The following is a 23,402-nucleotide window of genomic DNA, read 5'->3' on the forward strand; positions in this document are numbered from 1 at the left end:
CTTCTTTAATTTTCCGTTCTGTTGTTGTTTTTGTTTTTCTGATCAAACATGCATTAGCAATGTTGTGGTTATTTTTTGCTCTGTTAGCCTTTTACTTACGTTATTTCTAATTATTATCACCGCTCGCAATACAGTGATAATTATATCTGATTATTTTCAGTACTGACTCCTAAAGAAGTGTGGACAATGCGACGTGGGAGCGCTGTTACAAGTATCTAACGACCTATAATCCTTCAATTACACCATTAAAAAATTTATTACAACTACAAATACCTTTATTGATTTCGCCAAAGAATCAGATTCATAGAAGTAACTTCTGAACTGGGTAACTGAATCTTCTTCATGTGTTAGAGATCCAAGTTAGACTGAAATCAAGTTGTTGTAAAATGACGATTATACATTTACATAACGTATTTGTGAGGTCCTCCCCGCTGGTCTAGTGACCTTTGGTGTATGGGATCCCGGAATTGATTCCTGGTGAGAGGGTACTGAACGCATTACAGTGGTTCGAATTCCACCTTAAACTGTATGTTCACATCTCATATAACCTCAGTGCTAAAAAAGGATGCTAAACTTCAACAAACAAATTCAGAAGCAAATAGCATATGTTTTTAAAGAACAGATGACTACCCTGTTCATGCATCTTGGATGCTTTATCTTGGGATCATTCCAGCAAATCTCTTCTGTTGTTTTCATCATCAGATTTTAAATTTGATTAACGTCGACTACTAGAATTAACATATTATTCAATTTAGTCCTAAAAACAACTGGATTTCATTTCCGTTTTGGTGTTTCAGGTTAGTTACAAATAGAGCGTAAATATTGAAGAGCACTGTATACTCATGTCCAAAATTATTGTCGCATATCTATAACTGTCTTCTTGTAAGAATATAATTTGATAATGATTTTGCAGGGTACTTTTAATACTGATACTATGTGCACAATCGGGAAATGTATATTTGTGGTAAATTTCATAGGAAAAGGATTATAATTACGAAAATTATAATGAGTGAAATAAAATGTTGCCAAATAGACAAGAAAATTTTATTTTCGTTTTATTGTTCTTATTTACTGCTCTTTTGACGTGAAATTTGCCACATATATGTCTTTGCCGATTATACACATATTAACATTATAAGAAATACCGGGCGAATTCGTTATCAAATTATATTCCTACAACAACATATTTATAGACATGCGACAATAATTTTGGACATGACTGTACATAATGATGTCTATCACGCTATTTTCAATGCGATGCCACATACATTGGTATGACTAAAAGAAATATAAGAATGAGAATAAAAGAACATTACAAATGTTATGGATCAAAATTTTGGAACTTGTAGCATCTCAAAACACAAAGGCACATTCAAACACAACTTAATAGAAGTAAAAAATTACTCGGAAAATATAAAAAATTGAGGGAAATGTGCTGGAGTCATATTACATTAAGACTAACCACCCAACGTTAAATCCGGATGAGAGCAGCCTCGACCAGAATTATTAACATTTTCATTCAGAAATGCGAGTTTCAATGACGTTAATTTAAAGAGACAACTCAATTTTTCACATATCCTCAGACGGTACCAAAAGGATTACACAGAACCTTCGAGATATGAACTCAATCCATTCCGTAAAGATGGTAACCCGAAATTATTTTTTCCATTAAAATTAAAGTAAAATTAATCCGTTCTAGTCATAGAAACATTGTACTGTATGCTTTATTTATTTATTTTTTAACACTCGTAAGTGTTCTTCTATGACGAAGAATACAGAATAAAAATAACAGTCCTTCGTGAGAGTAACACTACATAAAAAAACACAAAAAGTGAAAGAAAAGAACAAAGGAGTAGTTTTAGAACATAACTATGACAGATCTTGTTCACGGCAAACGCGCAAAAGCGCTACTAGTGTTTAGAATTGTAGGTATACGTACCTGAAATGTTGTTCGTAAGCCGTGGATTCACTGTATTTTGCCTATACATTTGAAATTTGGCTACGTCCCTTCTTACACAATCAAAAGATGGCGGATTTTAAGTTTTGAAGAAATTTTGTAAATACACGCGTATTGCTATATTACTCGTTGTATATAATACTAATTTTCATTTAAAAAAAAAAAAAAAAAAAAAAAACAATATTTAAGAAACGTGAACCGAGAAGATAAAACAATGAATCCGGTTTCTAATGTGTAGTTAGAAGAAACGGTACGTGAATTCTAGATACCGTACTTCACATTTAAAATTTGTCAATGAAAGCAACACAGCTGCTGAAGTAGTTTCAAGATGAAGCATCCAAGGTACATGAGAGGATTAGTAAGCTGTTGTAAAACAGGTCTTAAATTGTTTGGGAAATAGACTGAGCGGGTTTCCTAATCACGCTTTTGGTACATCAATGTATTCTGGAAGTACGCAAGATATTTATCATTATTACAAATTGCTTTCCTCGCGCAGAAACATTATTATATATATAATAGAAACGAAGTGTGTGTGTATATAATAAGACTATATAAGACGTACCTCAGATCCATACGTTTGTACTATAGAACATAACATGAGAAATGAAATGTCGAAAAGTAATGCTCTGGTTTGCGATGCCTTAGTTCCATCTCCTGAGTTATGTTTACTGTATTCGTTGAATTTAATCAATTTGTTTACGAATGTACGAAGTTTTCCTTCAACTGTAGCCACAGCCAGAATTAATTCAAAACTCTTCCCAGTCAAAACATGGCAGAGAACTCCAAGAAGAGCATCCTGAAAAAAAGAAAAAATATCAAAATATTATTAATTAAAAATCCTATCTTATCTCAGAAGATAAAAACGAAGACATAATTTAGTTTTAATGAAGTCTTCATAACTTCTGTGGAATGAGGGAAAAAAAAACTACCAAAAACAAAAATCACTCTATCTCCGTAATCCTCTTGTACGGAAGAATTTTTAACTTGGCCACCTGTCTAATTTTGACATGCACTAATTATGTTGGATAGTTGGATTAGAGCTTAGGCCAACAGCTTAACGTGGAATCTGAACCACAGGAACTCCGCCGGGTCTTCTGCGCTGAAGACGCGTACGCTGACCACATAGGCTCCAGGAATTTCATATAGTATTCTTGTAAGTAATTTTTCTGTAATTTATATACTCCTTATCGTTACGTAAACTGGAATCATATGCATCTTTGAACTTAGCTACGTGAAAAACAACTTTACTTCTACGTCGCTAATGCTAAATTTACTTCTATATGTTGCCCATAACTACCTGTGTAATGAAGCCATAATTACATAGTTTTTGTACACATGGTATGTGTTATTTTAATTCTCCACCTATCCGTCTACTCTATAACAACCCTATAGTTTGCACAATTACTTAAACTTAATGTTTGGGTTGTGTTAGCTTTATTTTGGTACTACACCTTTGTCTCACTGCAAGAAGGAGAAGAGTTAATCAATCCTGACTGGTGTAGCCACTTATAACAACACCATCTCAGGGTATTGAAAAAAAAAATATATCAGGTTATATTAGCTTTAGATTTCTTAACTATGAAATATATATTGAGTTTATATATATGAGTTTATCAGAAGATTTCCAAATTCTTGTTTAGTGGCCAACCAAGAGTGAAAGAAGAATCAACATTATTCAACTTAAATGGTGCTTTAAAAAAAAACGAACAGTTAGAACTGTATAAGTTTAAGTTATAAATTGTATTCGAAATTATAGAGTAAAATTTTCATGACTATTTTATTCGTGCCAATCGTTAAACAATTACATCGTAACAGATCTTGAAAAAAAAAAATTGTCATTAAACATTTGCCTCCATCGTGGTATGTTAAAGACACTTTATCAACATTTTATGAAATTCTGTTATTACAGCGGTCTAACATAACACATTGTCTAGATTCTCAAACACATTTCCGTTAATACACATAGAAAATTCATTATCATTCAAAGAATTGGCGATCCATCCTCTTTACTTATGTATTTACAAAAGAAAATTATTTGGGCGTTCATTGCTTATAATATCCCTGTCATTTGTCAAATAAAAAAAAATGCAAGCATAGGTCGTATCATCGCTACTACATTTTCATTTTTAATTTAAAAGTAAGTAAGTAGTATCATATATTACTTCACATTAGCCTATGCATCATTCACATAATATATCTAATATGAAAAGCACTACTATTAATGGAAAATGATATATTTACAAATATATCTAGCGAAAGAAAAAAAAAATCTACATCTACGCGACAGGGTCCAAATACTAGAACGCCTTTTAAGAACTATTATCATTTTTAACTTACTATTTTAGTTCACAACTCGTTAAACTTGAAGAGTGATGGATACGCATAATAAATCCTATTCTATTTAAGAGTAGCAAGTTGAGTGATATTTCAACTGTATCGGTTTCCGACGAGGCAAATATATGTTTAATAAGTAGGCACGAACATTTAATTTCACACCGTAATCATGGCACGTTCAAAGTAAACATCTACCTAAACTATAAAAACAGAACATAGCACGAAGTGGTATTTTTAGAAATAATAATATTGACATGCGGAGATATGCCCAAAGTAAAGTTCTACCGAATTGGCACAGACCGATTATTCACACCTATATCGTGACGCAGTATCAATAGCGAAGGACACACTAGTTTAAAAATTTCCCTAACCTACACAAATATATTACGAGGCAACATGAAAAAAAAAAGACACACGAAAGAAAAATTTCAAATTACTAACCTATATTACGAGACACTATGAAAGGGCACACGACAAAATATTAAGAGGCACGTTCAAAGTACAATTTTACCGACTTTACACGTATCGAGCATAGAGATATATCACAAAATAGTATCAAAGGGCACACGACAAAATATGGAAAAGCACGTTCAAAGTACAATTTTACCGACTCTACACGTATCGAGCATACAGAGATATATCACAAAATAGTATCAAAGGGCACACGACAAAATATGGAAAAGCACGTTCAAAATACAATTTTACCGACTCTACACGTACGAAATGGAACTTTTCCCTTACCTACATAAATGTATTACAAATACGATGTTAAAAGGTCACATTGATATAAAGGTACTCTCAAAGAAATTTCATCATAACATTTACAAACGACATACATTACGGAGCAATATTAAATCAGACGAAATGTATTATGAAGCACTTAAAATTCTAACCTAACCATCAAATTATCTTCTGAAATAATATACTGAAGGTACACTAGCGGTCCGCTCAGAATAACATTTACCGTATCATTCATAGACGAAATATTCAAAGGTGCGTTCAAAGTAAAGTTTCCCTAACAAAAGCAACATATATCACACGACAATACAAGAAGGCACATATTAGATTTAGAAGCACGGACAAAATTAAATTTTCTAACCTAACCAATATAAAAGGAAAACATGGTATATTATGGGACACACATTCAGAATTAAATCTCACCTAACCTACAACCAATATTTCATAAGACACCGTTATGGAACATAATTTAGCAATGTGTTTAAAGTAATCCTACCTAACCTAAACATTCAAAATCTCAGAGTACATTAATATTGAGAGGTGCGTTCAAAGTAAAGGTTCACCATAATATCTACATACAAATTTTCAAGTTCACGTATCAAACACATAAAATTTAATAATTCAATCACATATGCTTATGGCAGGCAGTATATGTATATGAGTGGATAAACGTGATGAGTACGGAGACGCGTAACGCCCTTCGGTTTAGCTACACATATTAATCTTGAAGAATTCCATTTGATAAATTGTTGTACTGTTTATAATTGGACAAGGAAAAAAAATAAGGAATGAATATTACCCGTTTCGTAGAAGTTCCCACAGAATAGTCCACAGGTTAGGCTAGGTTGTCAAACCTTCAAATCCGCAGGGTAGGCTTCATCTACCTGCTTCTTTAAAAATCGAGAGTTGATGTCCCCGGAATACCAGCTCCACATCCTACGGTTGTAGGATGTCGTTCCTGTATACCGCCGCAACCAACTTCGATAACTATATCTCCCACTCCATTACTTTATATGACTAGTAATGACGGAGATAATACTCGATGGCCTCTAGCCGAAAAGAAAGGTTATTGCTAAATTTTTACTTCAGTCAGACTCCTCAATATCTCTTTTCTTCCAAATAATAACTTAGGTTGTCCCAATTCATATTTTAGACTAGGTTGAATTCCAAATTAGCACTTTTGGTTACAAAATTTCTAAATTTAGAGGAGCTGACCTAGGCCATTGTCTTTATACACTGAAATCTATCGATTCACTGCGTCATTTTTCTCGCGTCACCAGACCTTAATAAACGCGTTTTTAAATAATATATCTTCGACTATAATTAGCACAGTTTTATCACAACTATATGGCAATACCAGAGCCTAGCATTAACACTAGAACGGCGGTGTTTGTGATACTCTCTAGAACGGCGGAAGTGGGTCAAAAATGACCCATTCCATTTTATTAATTATTTGTATTCTAAATCACTAATATTTATTGTATAATAAAGCGTGACTTTCATTCAATGAAACAAAAAACTTCTTTGAACTCTAGTTTAATATTTATTGATAAATGTGTTTTTTGCCAATAATACAAATGTAAGAAACATGCTATTTTTAATTAATATAATATTGTTAGAATGATATTATTAAATGTATTATATACAATGTCAGTTTATTATATAGTAATGTTATATATCATTCTAATTCCTAGATGGTTATTATTCTTAGATAGTTTGTTCAAACGCATGACCTAACTGAACTAAACTAACCTAATTTACACACATCTAAACTTGCAGTCTTACACAGAACAAAGTTCAGTCACTCCTCTACAAAGAGAAGGGTCATACAAAAACATTGTTCACATATAAAAATGTGACGTATTACACAAAAATATTTTACTAATATGGTTGTAATACGCATCTATGCATTTCTATAACGTTCCTATCCCTATTTAGAATTTGTGGAAACACATAACCTGACATAACCTAAAATGGCATACACAGTCGTAAACTTGCAGTAGTTCAAACCAGGAAAAGTCAGTATAAAGTGATTGTTTTACTAAATGAGGTATGCTAGGTTCTAATCATGAAAGTTCTGACATAAAGAGAATAGTAAACTACCTGTTCTTTTGAACAACTCCTGTAGAGGTTCTACTTCTTTGGTTGAAATATAATTTATCTAAACATACGAGAAAGTAAGTTGTCTCCCTGTAAACTTTTGGATTTCAGTAGCTTTGAAATTTCTGGTTACGCCACAGGCTAGTAGTCTAAGAATTCTTGGCACCACCGGATATCGAACTCGGGATCCCTCAATCCGTAGTCAGTCACGTTCATCACTAGACCAGCGGGGCGAACATATAGTGGCGGTCACAGTGAGAGCTTCGGCTTCCCTCTCCCAACCCGTCTGGTATATAGAAACCTTGTCCCATCCCGTCTGGTCAGCGTGGAAGCAGTAGACCTAGTCCTCCCTCCGGGGAGAGGCCTCATCCAATAGTGGATCGAATATGGCTGTAGTTTATTTATTATTATTATTTATTTGTGCTATAAACGTCTTTTCATGAAACATTTCAACATAGTGATACCAACAAAAGAAAAACAACACTAGCTATATATTTTTACAACAGCATACACATTTTTTGCAAATTGTTTGTTAAAATTATTGCAATTATTATGAATATTTTGTTACGATGTAAGATATATAATTTGTATTTAATAATAATAATAATAGTCTTACCTATTTTACGACGCTTATATGCAAAAGTATGGTTTTCTGTGCTTATCTCTTCCTCTTTTAATATTTCATCCGAATCATCATATTCGTTGTTATTCGGCAGGTACTCTTCATCTGAAGAAATATCAACGCATTCAGCGTCAGACTCGGCCTAACTTATGCCATTGAAATTTGCAAGTATTTCATCCAGTTTCATCAGTTTCTTGCTCATAATGAGTGTTCGAAATAACACATCAGTCCGAAAATAATGAGATTCTCCTAATCAACAGACTCTCTAAAGTATTACTAACTCCAACTAAACTGACAAAATTGCTGAGAAGCTGGTCTTGAACACGAGGTGGAATGGGAGAGTATTATGAGAAAGAACGGTCGTAAGATAAAGACGATAGCTAGAAGTGTTGCTACAATGCAACAAAATGTCACAACAAAAGAGTTGGGTCAAAATTGACCCACGCTGCCGTTCTAGTATAATTGTCTGGTATTTCAAAAGGCAAAGTGTGGATAAGAGTGATACTTAGTACAAATATTTCTTCAAGAGAACGAGTAAAGGTCACAATAATTCGATCCGATTCGTAAGAAAAAAGAAAAGTTATTAAAACGTAAATTTCGAAATGGGTCAAAAGTGACCCAATCACCGTTCTAGTGTTAAGGAGCATAATTGTATATATATTTTTTTAATTCCTAAATTACCGAGAACCACATTTAATAATTTAGAAATATGCACTTACTCCTTTCTGGTCATTATTTATCATCACCCCGGTAACGAAGCATTTTGACTGCGTTTCGATCCGCCATGTTTATCTTTTAGCATTTCGTTTTCGTCAAAATAGTGATTCGAATGCCCTCTTGCGGGAATAATCAGAAGGATCGCCATGACAGTTTATAGAATGTAAACAAACTAGAAGCAGCCTCATCACACGCAAGATATTAGGTAAAATTTTTAAGCTAAAATTTAGTATTATTTAGTTTTATTTATGCTAGTTGTTCTAAGAATACTGTACAGACTGTAAAGAAACTGTTGCATGATTTGAAATAAATAGGTAATAACTGGGTTTAAAGAAAATGTTCGAATTTTCGGATTAAATTTCCGGATGTATGTTTACGTGCGTATCTCATATCAAGATTGAGTACATTTATTCTTCTGTGCCATTTCTTTTACTAACAATAAGAACGAATTAACATTAAAACTAATATAAACCTACACATAACAAAACTGGGCCCAGCAATACTATACGGGAACCAACTTCAACCGGTAAACATTACAATACGGGAGCCAACTTGAACAGAATGTAAACAACCGGTAATCGGGCTGTTACAACTCCTCGTTTTAAATTTACAAGTTGACAACCCTTCTTGCACCACATGAGAAATAACCTGCCCATTCTGCCATTATTCTACTGGTTTAGTGGCCCCGCCTAGCCACATTAGACTATATGGGGTAATATAAGAACCTGGCTTCGGATAGAACACTCATACATACATACAAATACATATATCCCAACTGTGACAAATGCGAGTTCAGTGATATTTTACATTTCTCGGAAAGAATAAAACTAGTGTTATCGGCACTGTAGAAGCGAGACTTTGAGAAGGGAATAGGGGGAGAGATTTCACCACTTTACTATTGATAAGATTTAATTAGGAATAAGAATTTAGCTTCAAAAGAAACGAGGGCCATGTTTTCCTGAAAAGCAGTTCTACAGTATATATACCGTGCACTGTAGAAGCCAGCGTTTGTGTGTGTGTGTGTGTGTGTGTGTGTGTGTGTGTGTGTATGGGGGAGGGGGTATTTCACTATCTTGACCGAATTTTAATACCAATCAATAGGACTAAGAGGTTAGCTTCGAAGGCAATGCAGGTCATGTATCATAGAAATGGGAAATTCTTTTACGGAAGTACCTTAAATATTTTCTTGAAATTAAGGAAGAATTCACTCCTTATCCATGATATTAACTGTAATCAATAATCTCTATCGGGAAGCATCAAATAAAGCGCATGCGACATTCGTGGCAATGTGGTTGTCATTAAATCTGCTGTTCAAGAAGGGTGAATTTACCTTCCCTTCTTCGATATTTTAACGTACATAACCACGTGTTGTGAAGAGAGCTTAGACTTCATATTATCATGTAGTACAGAATGTAATACCATAAGTAGCAATCATATATAGAGAATACTTAATGAACAAATTGGATGCATACTGAATAATGAAATATTGATCTTGAACTCGTATTTTTAAATATTCGTATGCCCTTCAACGCCTGCTGTGATTCTCTGTACGTATCCATTAAGAAATTTCACGTTTCTTCGTGGACTCATTCGTAACATTCTTGTACCGCAGAAAAACTATTATTATACTTCGCTGACACCAAACACAACACTGAATTTACTTTCAAATAACTCGCTTAAAGGCTTAATGTACTTCATTATCCCACAATGTTTGCTTTCCTTTATGCTTCTAGTTCAAACTCGGTGGTAGATTTTAGAAACTTGTGCTTATGTTCGTTCTTCGTCTCCAAGTTTGAACTAAATGCATAATAGAAACCATACAGTATGGGCCAGTAAAGCACATTAACTCTTAAAATGGGTTCTTTTAAAGTAAATTCAGTATTACGCTTGGTATCAACGTAGTATAATTTTAATATAATATAATTTTTCTACGGTACAGGAACGTTAATAATGAGTGTACAAAGCAACGTAAAAATTGTGAACAGGTCTTCTCGGGCTAACGTAAAAATTCTTTAATAGATACGTGCTGAGCATGACAGCAAGTAGTCACTGAAACATAAGTGCATTTAAAAATACGGGTGCTCAAGTGAGTTTAAGATCAATACTTTATTGTCAAGAGAATAATTAAGCTGGCAATGTAATTCCATCTTCACAAAGCTCCCAAATTTGTTTAGAAAGGCAGACTATTTCTCGCTAAAGATTTCAATTTAAGGCAACATCTGTATTATATTCGTATACCCCTTAGGAAAAATTACAGCAGTAATGTGAGTAATCTGTTCATAAAACGTAAAAAAATGTTGTTTTAAAATTTCCATTAGCTATTTCTGTATTTACGTAACTCATAATAAAATATCGATGCATGGGAGCTATGGTCTCCTCTATGACTGCTTAATGTATGCAGTGGTCAGAGTTACAGAAAAAAAAAGTACAACCACTTGGCAATTAATATTATGGAAGCACTAAGACAACTGCGTTTATCAGACATGCCCTTGATTAGGAAACAGAAAAATGATCTTTGCGGTAGTAGACGGAACGATGTATATTAACGAGCAATTACTGGCGAATAGGGGTCAGCTCATTTGATCCTTTCGGGTTCGACACGATCTTTTTAGTGCCACTTCTGTTTGACCATCTTAAACATTTACGTAATGACCAGCCACCACTAAAATTCTGACCTTCATTCACAATTCCTACGTCAGAAGAGACTCAGGTGAGCACCTGAGGAACGAACAACTTGAGTACATAAAAACCTCAAGCTTTGATCTTGTGGCTAGGGCACGCGCCTTTGGTGCACGAGTCACAAGTTCGATTCCCGGTAAGAAAGAAGTGAAAATTGAGCGCATTACAATGGTTCGTATTCCACCTTAAACCGCAGGTTTACGTGTCATATACTGAACTCAATACAATTAACCACGAGTGCAAGAAATCAAAGAACATAAAAAAGAAACAATAGGTCGAAAGTAAACAAAACGTACGGCATAGTATGTTAAGGATTTCATGTTTTACGAAACTGTTATAAATAAATAAAGATTTTATCTGTAGTTGCGTGGCCATTTTCCCGCACTCACAGCAGCAAACGTGAGTGAAATATAGGGAAGAAAATAAAGACCACCAAACCAACTACAAGTAACATCTTTATTTATTCTATTTTACAGCATACAACACGCGAATGCTTACAAAAACACACGCACAAAAAGGAACGAATTTCAGAATTGGGTAAGTGTCAAAATTTTCAGTATTTTAAATAACGGCTAATTATTATCCTGTATATACTTGCGTTTTTTCATTTAAGACTATTGCTTTGCTTGATTTCCTTTGAAATATTATTTGGTCTAGGAATTAATTCGTGCGGTTGGTACGCACACATTGAAGCTGTAGTACAAACACAAAATACATAAATACCTTAAGAAAAATATTGTCCATCGCTAGCCACCACTTTCGCCCATCTGTCAGGCAATGTACGGATTCCGTGGCGAAAGAAGTCCTCATCCTTGGAAGCGATCCAGTCAGAGACCCATGTTTCGATATCTTCTGAAGAAGTAAACCGCTGTCCAATCAAATCGTTGTTCATGCAATCGAACAAGTAGTAGTCCGAAGGAGCAACGTCTGGTGAATACGGCGGGTGGGGTAAAACTTCCCATCCGACATTTTCTAAATAGGTTTTGACCGGTTTTGCGACATGTGGGCGAGCGTTATCATGTTGAACAATAAGTTTATCATGTCTGTTCTCCCATTCTGGTCGTGTTCTGGCCAGAGCTTGCTTCAAACGCATTAATTGTCGTCGATAACGTTCTCCATTCATAGTTTCACCCGGTTGCAGCAGCTCATAGTACACCACACCTTTCATATCCCATCATATGCACAGCATAACCTTTGCACAGTGAATATCTCGTTTTGGTTGTGATGGACCTGGTTCACCTGGTTTCACCCAGGCCTTTTTTCGTTTAGGGTTCTCGTAATGGATCCACTTCTCATCACCCGTAATAATTCGATGCAGAAACCCCTTTCTGCTCTGTCGTTGAAGCAGCAATTCGCAAATGGTTTTTCGTCTTTCAACGTCTCTGTCTTTCAATTCATGTGGAACCCAATGTGACATCTTTTGAATCATTCCCATGACTTTCAAGCGTTTGGAGACTGTTGTTTGATCAACGCCTAATGCTGCTGCAAGTTGTTCCTGCGTTTGACACGAATCCTGCTCGAGCAATGCTGTCAATTCTTCGTCTTGAAATTTTTTTGGCTGTCCAGCTCGCTCTTGGTCTGCCAAGCCGAAATCACCACTTCTAAACCGTGCAAACCACTTCTGACACGTTCGCTCAGCTAGAGCATGGTCACCATACACTTCCACCAAAATACGATGACTTTCAGTCGCACTTTTCTGCATGTTAAAGTAATGCAGCAGGACACCCCGCAAAAACACTTTATCAGGCACAAATTGCGCCATGTTCACTTAACTACAAACTGGTGTTGTTGACGCTTTAATCCACTGCCCTATACTACGAACGATACGCGATGACAGGGGTTTGCAACACATGTGTGGATACACGGAACTGTGGGACGCTCCGTTCTTTGCGCCATCTCTTGTCCACCCGCACGAATTAATTCCTAGACCAAATAATTTATGGCATTACATTTGTTTATAATTCTTTCTGACTTAATTTTCTCCTAAAGTGTTTGGGCAACTTACGAGAAAGTCATGGCTAGCCTCTTTCGACTTTAAAGTCTGGACGAAATTTTAATCACACGTTAGTCGAACCTTTAAGTGCGACGATAATCACACGAAAATGACTCTGAATACGGCCCAGTATTATTACTTATAGTTAGACTACTAAATAAATACAACCATTATAAGCATTTAGAACTTTTAAGTTGTGTTGTAGCATTACAAGAAAGAAATGGATTTATTTAGTAGCCTAAGTATCATGTAATACATAAAAATTACTTGTTACTCTGTACTTTTGTGCAATTAGACTATAACGGTCCTTTTCCGATATACATTGTGGATACCGGTAACATCACGAACGCATTTCTTAAATATGGAAACTATAATCACACGTTAGGCACACTCTTAGTACGACGCTAATAACACATATGATCTCTGAATATGACCCACTAAGTTTATTGCTTAAGTCTTATATTTCAATTTTGCTTGATTACAAGGGGAAAACAGTACTCAGTTTTTAACATTTTATAACAAAATTTACAATTTTTTTGAAAATCAAACTCTTATATAAATATAACAGGTTCTTCATGAACTTTTCACAATTCAAATTATTATTTCTTTGATGTAAATTTATATTTCATCTCTGATTCTGCAATCCAGAAGTTGCTTGGCTCTTACTTTTCTTAAATAATCTGAAAATTCAACACATGACATGCAGATACTGAAATATACTGAAAGTTTATTTCTCTTATCATTTATAAATGCTTCAGCATGCTGAAAATATTTTCTACATAAGCGTCAGTTGACGGAATAGTAACTTAAATATGAGTTGCACTATTTTCATCAAACTCCGGTCACTGTGGTAGTATATTTCTACGAAGTCCCGACTCTATTACAAAATTAATTAACTATCAACATATATTAGCTGAAAACACGCTTAATTCTTGTAAATAAGAGGAGCGGACAAAAGGCGTTCTCTCATTAATGAACCAAATACTGGACAACAGACAATAAAACCCAACTGTCTGGTACAAAATCAGACGTTGGCAACACTATATTCCACCCAGCTATCCGTTACAAGAATCCTCTATATGGAGGGAGACTTCCATTTGATGTAATATCATCTCCCAAATTCGTTCCTATCAATTTTGAGTGTTCCGTATAGTGTGTTTTCAAAATTCGGCATACAGCATTTTAAGTAATTGTATAAAAGTTTTTTCCCCCCTTCACTGGTATTACGATAAAGTCAGTTTCATAGATGTGTTAGAAATTATATTTTCAAATCAATAATGTAATAAATTTAGGATGCTACCTTTTTTTTTTTCAGAATGAGATTTCTTTTCTTCTATTTGTGAATTCACGAATTGTTTAAGATATTAAAAGGCGAGGTAACCCACCAAATTGACTGAAATTTTACCTATAACTAAATTATATATCGTATACAAGAATTTAGAATATAGCTTTAGTAAGTACGTACTTCTAAATTTTTACTGATAATTTAGAACTATATTCTAAATTAAGTCTACTCACCTGTACCTTAGCGTAATCAGCGTCCAAAGTCTTCAGTATTCGCACCAAAGTAGGTTCTGCACGTATAATTACATTTGGTATTGGTGCCGTCTGGGATACCGCTTGGTCTGACTTTTGTATTCCAACGGTCAAACCAACCCTATTAAAATCATAATTTTGCTAGCATTAATGTTTATGAAGACAATTAATAATGCTTTTAAAACTAACAACAAATTCACTACATATATATATGTCTAACAAGACTATAATTCACGATCGAAGACGAAATTACAACAATTATATTATCGTTTTTGATATGTAAGCGAAACATTGCATAATTTTCGTATACTATTGCTATTAGCCTGTCTAAGCATCACTCAATCCTGATAAAAATTCTACAGCTTATTTGAAGCATACACTGAATTATATCATAATATAAATATCATAAAAAATAACTGTGATTTACGTTTACGTCAGCCTTTTTTAAAAGTATTTTTGATAAGAACGATAAAAATTTGGAATGAGTTTGATTCAAACTGGCATGAAAAACATAAACATGCAAACACCTTCTTCCAATATATTCTTGCTCCTCTACAGACGAACAGATTTCACTTTCGTTAATTTCTATTTTAAAGACTTCAGGAAAAGAAATTGGTTGATTTCTTCAAGTTATATCCAAATGACGTTATTATCAATATCTATGAACATCAACATATATTTTGCTGGTCTTAGATACCATTAAACGAAAAGAGAGAAAAAGTTCGAATTATAGATATGCTAACAAAAATTAAGATTTTTTTTTTTTTTTAATGGGAATTAGATTTACTAATTGCTGTAAACAAATTGATCAGCAAACAAGACCACTAACCTTCTGTTTAGCCTTTAAAACATACGTAAATCAGTATTTCAACTCATACAGAGCTACGTTATGCGTATAATCAGGTAATTTATTAAATATTACTAAACAGAAGTTGAAGCTAAATGAATTTTATGCTATAACGACAATCAAAAAGTTGACAAAACTGATTGCTGTACACTGAAGTATTTCTATAGGTCCACGAAGCCAATTTCAATTTAATCCACTTGTTCTCACCTCTCTGTGAAGATTTCTGGGAGGGTCTGACTTTCATCTGAATTTAAGGATGAAAATGAAGTAACTTTGTAGCTTGGACAAGCCACTGTACTTCTGCATTAAAGAGGTTAACGTCAGAAAGAGAACCTGATTACGGCAAATCCAAATATAATAATAATAATCCATACGGAATGTAAGGTACATGCTAGAGCTTCCTCTGAAAGCTATAAGCAGTTTCATAGCATGAGGGTTCAGATAAAATGGACAAAGAATTTCGTATCACATGTGAATGAGGGTGAAGAAGCTAACTTCAAATATAAGGCAAGATGCTGGTAGGAAGCGTAACAGGAAAGGAAAAGGTGGCAGAATTCACGAAAAAATACATAATGTATCTAAAGAAGGAAAACAGAATTAGAAGAACGAGCTCCGTGTCAGAAGCGCCCGAACAAAAGGGCGAAGACAAAAAATCCTAGGTAAAAAGGGACATAATCAAAATCACATCGCAAAATTTTGCAGATATAAATTTGGTAAGTCACTTAAAATTACCAACCTGAATACCTCAAAAACGAGAGCTACAACTGTTTTCATAGGATAAGACACAAGATGGTGTAATAAATTCTGCCTGCACAGGGTATTCCAAAATTAAAATTATTATCAGTAGTTATAACGTTAGAAAAGATAATGTATATTGATCTACAAGACAGAAAACTACGTAACATTTAGAAAAATAATGGTGCTTTATTTATTTATTTATTTTGTTTCCAGTACAAATAGTTCTTGATATACCACAATTACAAATTATCTAAAATCTACTATTTTGAATATTTTGAAAATGAAAGCTGCTGTTATTGACATACTGTTCAACAGGACCAAAGCGGCAGGAGAGGCTCATAAACGTATTCGACGCTGATGTCCCCATTGACACCGCAATCAATCAACTTTGTATACACAAGGTATTTCAAAATTAAAGAAACTGTATTTTAAAAAATGAACATTGGCCTAGAAAGAACTAAACTTGGAAATAACGACGTTTTATGAAACGCTCAACGGACAACTATACAGATGAGAATAAGAAACGTCTCTGTTTTGTAAGGCGCACAGTATTTTTTATAGGAGTGGTTATTTCGTATTATTGGCATATGTTTCTACTTAATCATGAATATCAACTTTCCACCTAACAGCTATCTTACCTGCACATGGGAATTATTATACTAAATCTTGAATAATGAATAAAAATAGAAGTTACCAATTGTTTTGTACTCCAATTTCCGATTTATTTATTTTATTCTTTTATTTTATTTCTGAATCGTGGAGAATTTCTTGAAACAAACGTGCTTTACTTTATGTAAATGCGAAATTTTTGAAAAAATGAGGAGATACTCCTTCTTTTCGAAAATTATTTCTTTTATTAAATCAAGTTTGTGATAATTTTAAAACTTTCGAGATACAAGAGGTCCATGTGTACAAAAAACTAACGTAAAATAAATAAATAAATAAATATTCTGGTTAAATAGACACTTTTATCAGGTTCATCAAGGCCAAAAGTATATTATCAGTCAATTCCAGGTTTCTACGATTTTTCAGATCAGTAGATACGTTATATGTATATGAAGAGTCCAAAAATATCGAATCCAGTATGTTGTTAAGTATTTCATGCTTGGTGCAAGAGATACTTTCGATTTGTTGTGGAAATACCTGGGATTCGGATCTGACATTAAACTAAGTCCACCCTTGTATAATTGGGTATTCAAAAGAGGACATTAGAAACAAACCTGCCAATCGTCTAAATGTGATGATATGTCGCCTACTTCGTGAAACAAACGGATAGCATCTATAATCTTAACGAGATAGCAGAATTGGCCATTCTGTAGACTTTCAACGTGATCAAGTGACTGGGTGCCATAGGTATAATAAACGGATGTCGGAGATTTCAGCATTCCTAAACATATCCAGGCCAACTGTTTCCGATGTTATACTCAAATAGGAACTTGACAGAAGTCCACAAATGCAACCGGGTTGACCTCACATTTTGACCTCCGGAGAATGTTGGGCATCAAAGACTGCAGTTCTAAGAAACGGGTAACCATCTATCGCCACCACCTTTCCTTCTTCACAAAAACAAATGAATTAGTGGTTACTAACTTTAACATAGCCTTAACAAAAATATGCCTCAAGACTTTATCTGTGTTAAAATCTATGCCAATTTTACCAAAGAACTCCATAGTGCATCAGAATCTACTCGTAATATCATAGCTGTCAGATATGTGGAAAGACTTGGATCCCATGTCCGAGCAGTTGCCCACAAGCCACATGATACCGACAAACGCTACGCCAGCTTACAATGTGTATGAAGCGACACTACTGGACCACAGAACACTGGAAAACGTGGTTTGGAGAGATGAATCACGGAATGGTATGTTTCGACAGGAGTGTTTGGAGAAGGTCTGATGAACAGAATCGGCATGAACACTGCTTACAGTGGAGTTTTGAAAATGAATTCTGAGTTTTACGTTCCACGATTATGCTGGCTAGGCTAAAGGAGACGGTGATGATGAAAAATAAATGAAATGGTGGAATGAAAAATGGGAGAACCCCGAGAAAACCCAAGCAGACGGTGTTTGTCCACCACAAACCTCACTTGTCGCGAGCCGGGATCAAACCAGGGACCCCATGCACTAGAGGTGAACACACTACCACTGAGCAGTGGAGTTTTGAGGTGAGGATAGAGTATAGTCCTGTTTCTTCTGAACAATGTCACGAGGTTTACAAGTACATTCAAGCTGCTTACTTCCTGCCTACCATCGAATACCAGTTCGGAGATGAGCATTGGCAACTTGAGCAACTTAGCAGAGCAACCGTTCACACTGCACGGTCTGTGGGGAAGTGGTTTCACAACATTGTACCGGTAATAGACTGGTCTACTTAAAGCTCTTATTTGAGCCAGACTTAACATATTCTCCAGAAAAAAAAAAAAAAAAAAACTTTTGCCATCTGACAGGAAGTATGACAGCAAGATTGGAGGCAAAGGGTGGGCGCCAACCCCGTATTGAGATGCTACTACATGAGATGAACCAATAAGCGAACTTCGACTCCAATTTTAGGTGGGTGTCCTATTACTTTTGATCACATCTACATAGTGTATATACACATACATTTAAAAAAAGAAAGAAAAAAACGTACCTCTGCTTTGTGTAGAATTCAACATTTTTCTCCGTTACCAAATTCACTTTCTTCAATTCATTCAACAGACATTCTATGCAGCTACAACTACATTTTGCATCGATAATATCAAGGAGAGGTGTATACTGTAGCAACAAATCAAAGGAATCGACTATTTCCTGCGAATATTCTGGACTCTCCGACGAAGTTTGGGTTTCACCTATAAAAACAGGTAATTATATATAAAAACAACAACACCAAATGAATTACGTATCAGACACAAATTCTTACTATAAATTACCTTGAACACTACTACGGATCGAGAACTTTACTGACTTTAAAGATACGTCTTCATGGATGCCTTAGCCGCATCTCAAACAGCAACTAATGATTGAATGTCACAACTATACCACCAAGCCTGCGTCAAAGCTGAAATATGTTAGCAACTTTAACGCAATTACAAGTACCATGAAAAGAGTAATAAAGACGGAAGGAAGTTCTAAGCTCAAAAAGCATTTGACAAAGCAGACAAAAATATACACTATGGTGGAAACAGTATATATTTGCTGGACTGGTAAGGATTCAAGCCCTGATTTTCAGAGTGAGACGACGTTTATCTCCAATTGATCTATAAGCGTCATGACCAGCTTCTCTTGTGTTTCGGCGCTTTATTATTCAAAACTGTACTGCCACGCTTTCTGCTGATTATTTGTAAAAGCAATTCAACGAGTGTTGATATTCCAGTTTAAAAAGATTTGGTGTACAGCGTTTGAGTTCCTGGCAGTCCACCGGTTCGATTTTTCTTTTATTGCATAAATATTTTGTGCCTAATGCTTTTGTAGCTAATGGTAATTAGTGAATATTTCATACATTTAAAATTTATACTATTTTCAATTGCAAGTTTCCATGATGCTCAACTTCAAGCAAGAAATGGCAATCAGTATATCTTCTTCTCAGGTCAGCAATCTTTCGATTGGTTTGACGAAGCTCTTCACTCTTTCTATCTGGAACTAGACTTTTCATTTCCTTGCACTCTTTCTTCCCTAAATCTGGTATTATTCGGTTCCAATACATTAATCGCGGCCTTCCTTTAAATATTTTTCGTTCTGCCATTCCCTCCAGAACTAATGAAGTGACTCCTCCATATTCCATAATGTGTCCAATCATCTTACCTCATACTTACATACAAACATTGGGGAAAAAAAAGTGCAAAAAAATGCAACATCAAATTTGATTTAAATAACTCAATTTTTAATGAAATAAAATTATACTGTAATAACCAACATTTCTATTCACCGGAGAAAAAGCATCGAAATCCTAACCGTACTAATAACTAAGCATATACACACGAGATACGAAGTAACGTGATTCTCCTGTTTGTGAAAATTCTAACTTCCTTTGCATTAGAAGTATGGATTTGTATTCGCTCACAAACTATTTTCTTTTTCATGCCGAACATCACACAACGTGCCTGACTAATTGACTGTGGATGCCACTGCAGTACGCTTAATTTCCGTGTTCTTTACGTCTTGTGACGCTGCTTGCATGCCGTGCATAATACGTGCAGACACTAACTTCTAACTTACTGCATGTAGCTTATCTGCCACAGGCACTTCACTACACATATCATTAGTTATAGGAAACCCTCTATATTAAAATGTAGATGCTATTCATTTCACTAAACTTACCGTGGACTGTTTTATGCAGGTCCTTAAAAATCTCTGGTATTTTCAGAAAAGTAAAGGCTCCCCACTGAGATTCCTCACTAGTTCCAAGGACATCATTTAAGCTAATAAGGCATGCTCGCATCACTTCACAATATAATCTTGGCATAGTGTAACCCTGCATTATAGAAAAAAGAAAGAAAATGCAGATCATAGCATGTAATATTCATAAATTAAACAATATTTAATGTTATGTAAATAATGTAAATTTCACCTGGAAAAAATTCAAATTCCTGTTAGTCAACTGTAGCAGTGATAACATTACTTAACGTGTTATTGAAGGACTATTAGAACATAACGAATATAAAATGTCCTATATAGTATATTAAATATGAATAGTGAATAAATTATTTTTAAATCATATCCTGAATCTGCAATTGTTATCAATTATCCAATAAATACAATACGTAACAGTTACAGTATTGCACAATCATGGTCGCATCCGGGGGAAATTGAGTCCCGACTTCTCTTAAGTCAGTTCCTCTTATAAGTGCACAACTACATTCAAAAAGTACAGAGAAAATACCAGGGTTGGCTGGTTTAAACCAAAAAATGAAAAATGTTCGTAAAAGTGTAACTATTCGTAAAATCTTGATGAACACATATTTGTGGGTTATCACGTTTCACTCCCATATATTATTCGTACTATATTCAGACATAAATTTCCCATTCTTTACTCAAAGAGATTATATTACAAACGCAACTTTTTTTATGTAACTTTAGGGATGTTTCTTTTGTGATTTTTTTATAGTTTGTTATTATTGTTATGCAACAAAAGGAAAATTCTAAATATTGTTTCGTTTAAATAATGTTTACTGTTGAAAAAATACATCGAAATGCTATACTTTTTTGGGGAGGGGGGTCATACAAAACCCACTGGAGACAGATATTGAAATAACAAGAATCTTTGGTAACTATTTATGTATAAATGGGTCAGAGCCAAAGTGGACTCAAATAATTCGTATCTTTAATCACTTTTCTTACTGATATGCAAAGTAAGTCGTTATATTTCTTTAATTTGGACTAATAAAAGTCGTAGTGAACTGACTTGGACAAAATTAGTTCTTCTGTACTCTGTAGTACTTTGAAACTGTCCATATGTAATTCTGTATAATGGTTCCACTTGTGTAATTGTTTATCTCTTTGTCCTTCTGTCCTAATGACTATTGACGATTATACTAACAAATATGTAAAGATCAGTCAATGTATTTTTATCAGGAGTCCTTCGTGAGTGAGTCGGCAAACGTATCGCATTTGTGGCCAATTAGTCCCGGTTTCGAGTTTAAATGGAGGACAATTTCTCTTGGATGTAAGCCGAGAAGCGGTTTGGATTCCACTGTAAGCGTATGTGGCCTCTTCTAGCATAACCCGGTTGTTGCATAATAACACCAAGACGAAACAAACTCATTTCTATCGATATGTGATATAAATACATAGAGCAAATTATTTAAACCAAAAAAACCTGTTTTTTTGGTTTTTCAATAAAAACCATGGTTTTTGCCAACCCTGGAAAATACACAACTGAACAGAGAATGGAACCAGGATCTCAGGCCTATCATTTCGGTGATTTAACCAGTACATTACTCAATCTACTCACTAATCAGTCATATACCATCCATTCGTGAAGTCGCTGCTCATCCATTCAGCCCATATGGGTTGACGAAAACTCAATTGTGACCCCTTCACTTCTTATTTGGTGATAAAGTACGAAAGAAAGAAAAAAATCTTACCAACGTCTTTCAGCTGGTGAAATCATAGCTAAATTTATCAATTACATTAATGATTCAGTTATTCAGACCATGTTGTTAGCTAAACTGGGAATTTTCTTTTCGTGGAACCTTCAATTATCTCAATTATTGATACTAAATGACTAATTATATCATTGGTGATATTAAAAGTGATTGAGGTTACATTATTAATTTTTCCTTGGGTGAAAATAATAAATTATATTTTTTGTGATCCTTTCTGCTCTATGCTCCACCAATGTAGACCGCATCACAGCCGGGTTGGAAGCGGGAACAGGACAACAGTTGGACTCCTGAGTGCATTTGATGAAGTTCACAATGCAATTTTTCTACAGTAGCTCCAGCAAAAAGAGTGTACATAGTTATGATTATAATCATTACAATTACATAAATGTAGTGATAAATCAAGTCAATAATTGCTGAACACAGAAATACAATGACATCGTCATCAAAGTATGTTTTTGGAAGGAATTTTGGGAATATGTGTTTGGGAATTTTTAATGCTAATTTCCAAGAACTATTACGAAGACATCCAGCAGTGAATAAAAGGGACAGTAGATAATTGGTCACCTCGTGACTTTTATTTCTGGGGCCATATATATATATATATATATATATATATATATATATATATATATATATATATATATATATATATATTCAATGAATATATAAATATCAATAAAGTTTATTAATGTAAAAATCATTGTACTGTAACCTTATGTGAAATGAAATCCATGTATTGCATATTAAATAATTCAACTACAGAAATAATGTATCCTTTACAAAATTACTTGCAAAGTAAAGTTAAAATAAGCATGCATGATAATTTTTAAGTTATTACGTTTTATTTTATGTTTGTTGACGGCTGCTCACACAATTCAAAAACATGAGTATTATTGAGTTACATTAGAAGCAACGATACAATTCGAGTGTCTTTTTACGTATAGTTCCCGATAGGTCCTGACGGCACCCTACTGACCGTACTTGGTATTTCATGCATGTTTTCTTTGTTTGAGAAATGATTTATACCTTGTTGTAGCTTCCGAACTTGAGCCATGCGGA

General features: G+C 34.4%; 1 protein-coding gene across 3 annotated transcripts in view; it reads right to left on the minus strand.

Moving 5' to 3' along the window:
- The window catches only part of MED24 (mediator complex subunit 24), a 124,264-nt gene that overhangs the window by 39,562 nt on the left and 61,300 nt on the right, over positions 1-23,402 (minus strand). For 2 of the 3 annotated variants that reach the window (XM_081739859.1, XM_081739860.1), the window contains exons 8-11: positions 20,557-20,710; positions 18,890-19,088; positions 14,659-14,797; positions 2,520-2,753 (exon numbers count right to left, since the gene is read on the minus strand). In XM_081739859.1, coding sequence (XP_081595985.1) covers positions 2,520-2,753; positions 14,659-14,797; positions 18,890-19,088; positions 20,557-20,710 — 726 coding nt within the window. The remainder of the gene's footprint in view (positions 1-2,519; positions 2,754-14,658; positions 14,798-18,889; positions 19,089-20,556; positions 20,711-23,402) is intronic. The other variant, XM_081739861.1, reaches the window with a different exon arrangement.

Source organism: Thermobia domestica, chromosome 15, assembly GCF_964235325.1.
Source record: "Thermobia domestica chromosome 15, izTheDome1.hap1.1, whole genome shotgun sequence".
NCBI lineage: Eukaryota > Metazoa > Arthropoda > Insecta > Zygentoma > Lepismatidae > Thermobia > Thermobia domestica.